The 6,235-nt window shown below is 46.8% G+C and overlaps 1 protein-coding gene across 1 annotated transcript in view; it reads left to right on the top strand.

The window, feature by feature from the left end:
- Positions 1-3,305: 3,305 nt before the first annotated feature.
- The window catches only part of C2 (complement C2), a 12,298-nt gene continuing 9,368 nt past the window's right edge, over positions 3,306-6,235 (top strand). The window contains exons 1-3 of the mRNA XM_025862475.2: positions 3,306-3,360; positions 3,503-3,709; positions 4,290-4,475. Of these exons, the coding sequence (XP_025718260.1) occupies positions 3,315-3,360; positions 3,503-3,709; positions 4,290-4,475 (439 nt within the window). The 5' untranslated portion in view covers positions 3,306-3,314. The remainder of the gene's footprint in view (positions 3,361-3,502; positions 3,710-4,289; positions 4,476-6,235) is intronic.

Genomic DNA, 6,235 nt, shown 5'->3' with positions numbered 1-6,235 from the left:
TCCTTCCTTCCTTCCTTCCTTCCTTCCTTCCTTCCTTTCTTCCTTCCTTCCTCTAAGAGAGAGAGAAAGAGAAAGAGAGAGCACACACAAGCAGGGGGAGGGAGAAGCAGCCTCTCTGCTGAGCCGAAGGTAGGTGCTTAACTGACTGAGGCACCCAGGCATCCTCATCAACATTTTTTACAGAGCTGGAACAAATAATCCTAAAATTTCTGTGGAACCAGAAACGACCCCGAATCACCAGGGGAATGTTGAAAAAGAAAACCAAAGCTGAGGGCATACAATGCCTGACTTCAAGCTCTATTACAAAGCTGTAATCATCAAGACAGTATGGTACCGGCACAAAAACAGACACATAGATCAATGGAACAGAATAGAGAGCCCAGAAATGGACCCTCAACTCTCTGGTCAGCTAATGTTCGACAAAGCAGGAAAGAATATCCAATGGAAAAAAAGACTGTCTCTTCAATAAATGGTGTTGGGAAAACTGGACAGCCACATGTAGAAGAATGAAACTGGACCATTCTCTTACACCATACACAAAAATAGACTCAAAGTGGATGAAAGTCCTAAATGTGAGACAGGAAACCATCAAAATCCTAGAGGAGAACAGAGGCAGCAACCTCTTTGACCTCGGCCATAGCAACTTCTTACTAGAAAAGTCTCCAGAGGCAAGGGGAACAAAAGCAAAAATGAACTATTGGGACTTCACCCAGATAAAAGTTTTTGGCACAGCGAAGGAAACAATCAACAAAACTAAAAAGCAAGGTAAAGAATAGGAGAAGCTATTTGCAGGTGACATATCTGCTAAAGGGTTTTATCCACAATCTATAAAGATCATATTAAACTCAACAACCAAAAACCAAAAAATCCAGTTAAGAAATGGGCAGAAGACATGAAGACATTTCTCCAAAGACATCCAGATGGGTAACAGATACAGGAAAAGGTGTTTAACATCACTCAGCATCAGGGAAATACAAATCAAAACCACAATGAGATACCACCTCCCACCAGTCAGAATGGCTAAAATTAACAAGTCAGGGAGTGCCTGTGTGGCTCAGTCGTTAAGCATCTGCCTTTGGCTCAGGTCATGATCCCAGGGTCCTGGGATCGAGCCCCGCATTCAGCTACCTGCTCCGTGGGGAGGCAGCTTCTCCCTCTCCCACCTGCCCCCCCGCTCCTGTTCCCTCTCTCACTGTGTCTCTCTCACAGTATCAAATAAATAAATAAAATCTTAAAAAAAAAAAAAAACACCAAGTCAGGAAATGACAGATGTTGGCGAGGATGTGGAGAAAGGGGAATCCTCCTACACTGTTGGTGGGAATGCAAGCTGGTGCAGCCACTCTGGAAAACAGTATGGAGGTTCCTCAAAAAGTTGAAAATAGAGCTACCCTACGACCCAGCAATCGCACTACTGGGTATTTACCGCAAAGACACAGATGTAGTGAAAAGAAGGGGCACATGCACCCCAGTGTTTATAGCAGCAATGTCCACAATAGCCAAACTATGGAAAGAACCAAGATGTCCATCAACAGATGAATGGATAAAGAAGATGTGGTATATATTTACAATGGACTATTATGCAGCCATCAAAAAACCTGAAATCTTGCCATTTGCAACAGCATGGATGGAACTAGAGGGTATTATGCTAAGTGAAATAAGTCAATCAGAGAAAGACAAGTATCATATGATCTCACTGATATGAGGAATTTGAGAAAAAAGACAGAGGATCATAGGGGAAGGGAGGGAAAAATGAAACAAGGTGAAACCAGATTAAGAGACTCTTAATCTCAGGAAACAAATTGAGGGTTGCTGGAGTGGAGGGGGGTGGGAGGGATAGGGTGGCTGGGTGGTGGACATTGGAGAATTGTGTAAGACTGATGAATCACAGACGTGTACCCCTGAAACAAATAATATATGTTAATAAAAAAAGATATATACACACAATGGAATATTACTCAGCCATCAAAAGAATGAAATCTTGCCATTTGCAACGACGTGGATGGAACTAGAGGGCATTAAGCTAAGTGAAATAAGTCCATCGGAGAAAGACAATTATATGATTTCACTCATATGTGGAATTTAAGAAACAAAACAGAGGAGCATAGGGGAAGGGAAGGGAAAAATAAAACAAGATGAAATCAGAGAGGGAGACAAACCATAAGAAACTCCTAATCATAGGACACAAACTGAGGGTTGCTGGAGGGCAGATGAGTGGGGGAGGGGGTAACTGGGTGATGGGCATTAAGGATGGCATGGGATGTAATGAGCACTGAACTCTACATTTGAAATTAGTAATACACTATATGTTAATTAATTGAATTTAAATTAAAAAAAGAAGGAAAAAAATAAAAAAATAAAGGCACGTCCAAAATTCCAAAATACTTTTGTTGTTCGTAACCAATCCCAGACTTATTTATTTTATGGGTTGGGAATTTTTTCTACTGGACTTTCCATAAAAGTGTTTTAAACATTTTCCGGTCTCCAAAAACTAAGTGTTGATTTCATTTTTATCTCTAGATTCTTTCTGGGGAAGGGTTGCAAGGAATAAAAAGATTGTGGTTCTTCCTATTTAGCAAGAATTTCTAAGAAAATTAGCCTCAGTCTCTTGGAGGTGTATGTTCAAGAAGACAGTAGTATTGCAGTCTCTCAGGAAATAAAGTTCACTTGGCAACACCTAAGAGAAACCTGAAACTACTTAAATAAATGATTTTGCAATATCTTGGATGGTTTTTGGGTTTGTGTGCTTTAGACTGTACATGGAAGAGCACATGTGTGTGTAGGGGACGCAGAGGCTGAGTATGTAAAGTATGTAAAGCCTATGGTGCAGATCAACTGAGTAGGACATGTTGGGATTAGGGAGATGGGCAAGGGCTTTGCCCCCTCAGCTCAGTCCCCAATCCCTGATTATTTTTTCCTGCCAAGAGCACATCCCCTGGTGCCCCTGGGTGGCTCAGTCTGTGAGCGTCTGCCTTCGGCTCAGGTCACGATCCCAGAGTCCTAGGATTGAGCTCCACGTTGTCGTGGGGAGGGGGGGGTCCCTGCTCAGTGGGGGGGTAGGAGTTTGCTTCTTTCTTTCCCTGTGCCCTTCCCTCTGCTCATGCTCTCTCTCTCTCTAAAATAAATAAAATCTTAAAAAAAAGATTTATTCATTAAAAAAAAAAAAAAGAAAAGAGCACACCCCCCTTGCCACTCCCTAGTTTTCCTTCTCTGGCAGCAAATGAAGCAGCTGCTGAGTCAGCTCAGGGCTTCGGGGAAGTCAGATGACCTTTTCCCTCTGCCAGCTCTCTGTCTCTCTCTGCCTCAAGGTGGACACCATGGACCCACTGATGGCTTTCCTTTGCCTGTTGCCCCTGTATCCAGGTAGGAGCAGGGGAGGGGGATGCTGAGGTCCGCAGAAGAGGCCTGTGCTGCCCACACTGAGTTCCCACTTGGCAATGACCATTTCTATTGCTTTTCTGTTCTCATCTTTTCTGCATTTCTGTGTTGGGTCCCATGCTCACAGGCTTGGCTGCAGAGGCTCCCTCCTGCCCTCGGAATGTGAATATCTCCGGTGGCACTTTCACCCTCAGCCGTGGCTGGGCCCCTGGGAGTGTCATCACCTACTCCTGTCCCCTGGGCCGCTACCCGGTTCCAGCCTCACGGCTGTGCAAGCACAATGGGCAGTGGCAGACCCTGAGATCCACGCAGCTGACAAAGGCGGTCTGCAAACGTGAGGCTCTCCGTGGGCCTTGCTCAGGGTGGGGCTGCCAGGGGCCACTCCAGAACCTCTACTTAGGACTTGCTCCGGGTGGGGCTTAACCTGACTGCGTGGTGTGCCAGGGATGGCAAAGCTGCTTTCCCATAGGGCTTCTCAAAAGAGTGGGAAATTGTCCATTGTCCGTAGCAAGACATTGGAAGAAGCAGTCTTTGATGGAGATTTTTAAAATACTCGGGGTGATCTTTTTTTTTAATACTTAATAATTGACTGCAGAATCCCGACCATTCAGAATGGGTGCCAGGGTCTCCTGTCGTGCCAGATGTCACCCCTTTAGTTGTCCACTCACGGGGCATCCAAGGACCCCAGGGGAGGGGCTGGGGTGACCATGGCCCTCAGGGGGCTGAGAGAAGTGGTTATCATCTATTAGGCTGAACTGTGTGACATTGCCAATATTCAACCAATTGCCACAAGCAGTGATTTCACACGCAACAGCCCAATATTTTGACAACCACCTGGCAACTCCCATGCATCCCAGCCCAGCCCAGGTGTTTTCCAGCCATCCCTATGTTCTCCTCCCCTTCTCTCCCTCCAGCTGTTCGCTGTCCAGCTCCTGTTTCCTTTGAGAATGGCATGTTCACCCCGCGGCTGGGGTCCCACCCTGTGGGCGGCAACCTGAGCTTCCAGTGTGAGGATGGCCTCACCCTGCGGGGCTCACCTGTGCGGCAGTGTCGCCCCAATGGCATGTGGGATGGGGAGACGGCTGTGTGTGACAACGGGGGTGAGTGCCCTGCCCCCCCAGCTGCATGGGGGCTGGGGTCTCCCAGGAACCTCGGAGTCAGATGCGTGCCCAGTGGGCCTCTGTGGGGACAGGGGCCTGGTGTCTCTGATGCCAAAGTCATATTCCTGGATTTTGGTAAATTGTGGTCTACAGGTCACACATCACCCACCTGCAGGGAGCTGGGCTAAGCTTCAGATCCAACGTAAAGGCTCCACGCACTCTGTCCAGCTTTTCCAAATGCCTCAGAGCAAGATTGGTTTTCGGGCCCAATGGGCTATTGTAGGGACAAGGTGCTGAGTGAGAGTGGACCTAGCGCTGTGCTTCAGTCCCTCACCTCTGCAGCCAGCATGGGTCCAACCTGGCTCAGACTTTGGCAGCCTTTGGGCAGGTTATTTAATCTCTCTATGCCTCAATTTTTCTTTCTCTCTTTTTTAAAAATCTTATTTATTTACTTGAGAGAGAGAGCAAACAAGAGAGATAGTGAGAGAGAGCACGAGTGGACGGAGGAACAGAGGGAGAAGGAGAAGCAGGTTTCCCACTGAGCAGAGAGCCTGACGCAGGGCTCGATCCCAGGACCCTGAGATCATGATCTGAGCCAAAGGCAGATGCTTAACTGACTGAGCCACCCAGGCGTTCCTCTATGCCTTGATTTTCACGTCTCAAATAGAAATAGTAAGACTGGCCACTGTGTGGGGTTGCTGTGGGATTGAGTTGACATTAGTAAGCATCTAGAAGAGTCCCTGGAGTTTGTCGTAGTTATTACTGCCCCTGTCAATGTTGAGGGGCTCTGGTTGATAGGAGTGGGCTCCTAGGATTCCCTGGGTTTTAGGAGCTGCCTGGACGATAGTTCTGAGTGCATAATACAGAAGACACGGAGTCCACGAGATGGTAGGACCATCCTGTCCCCCAGCGGTCCAGATACTGGTTGCCTACTCATATTCATGACTCTGTCAAATAGCTGGCTTCCTTTACTCAACGTTCTGCCTATGAGATTGGTCCGTGTGGTCCTGTGTAGCAGCAAGTTTGTTATTTCTTTTTAAGATGTATTGATTTATTTTAGAGAGAGAAGGGTAGGGAGGGGCAGAGAGAGTCCTAAGCAGAATCAGCTCTCCATGCTGAGCGTGGAACCCGACACGGGGCTTGATCCCACAACCCTGAGATCACCACCTAAGCCGAAACCAAGAGTCAGACACTCAACCACTGACTGCGCCACCTGGGCGCCCCTGTTATTTTTTATTGCTGTGTAGTTTTATTATAGAAATAGATTGCAATTTATTTTTGGGTTCTCTTCTTGGTGGGCATTTGGGTTCTTTCCAGTTTGGGGCTATTATGAGTAAAGCCCTATGAATGTCCTTGTATGTAACTGTTAGTGCACATATGAATTAGCTTCTCTTTTTAAATTTTATTTTATTTATTTATTTGACACAGAAAGACACACAGAGAGAGGGAACACAAGCAGGGGGAGTGGGAGAGGGAGAAGCAGGCTTCCCGCGGAGCAGGGAGCCCCATGTGGGGCTAGATCCCAGGACCCCAGGATCATGACCTGAGCCGAAGGCAGATGCTTAATGACTGAGCCACCCAGGCGCCCCATGAATTTGCTTCTCTTGAGCATGTTGTTTAGGAGTGCAATTATCAGGTCACATGTTGTCATACGTTTGGTTTTGTTTGTTTTGTTTTTAGAGAGAGAGTGGGGGGGTGCAGAGGGAGAGAATCTTTTTTTTTAAGATTTTATTTATTGGGGCACCTGGTTGGCTCGGTCG

The sequence above is a fragment of the Callorhinus ursinus genome, unplaced genomic scaffold, assembly GCF_003265705.2.
Source record: "Callorhinus ursinus isolate GAN/ISIS: 27379988/994484 unplaced genomic scaffold, GSC_fseal_2.0 scaffold59, whole genome shotgun sequence".
Lineage (NCBI taxonomy): Eukaryota > Metazoa > Chordata > Mammalia > Carnivora > Otariidae > Callorhinus > Callorhinus ursinus.
This window is presented reverse-complemented; position numbering and strand designations above follow the sequence as displayed.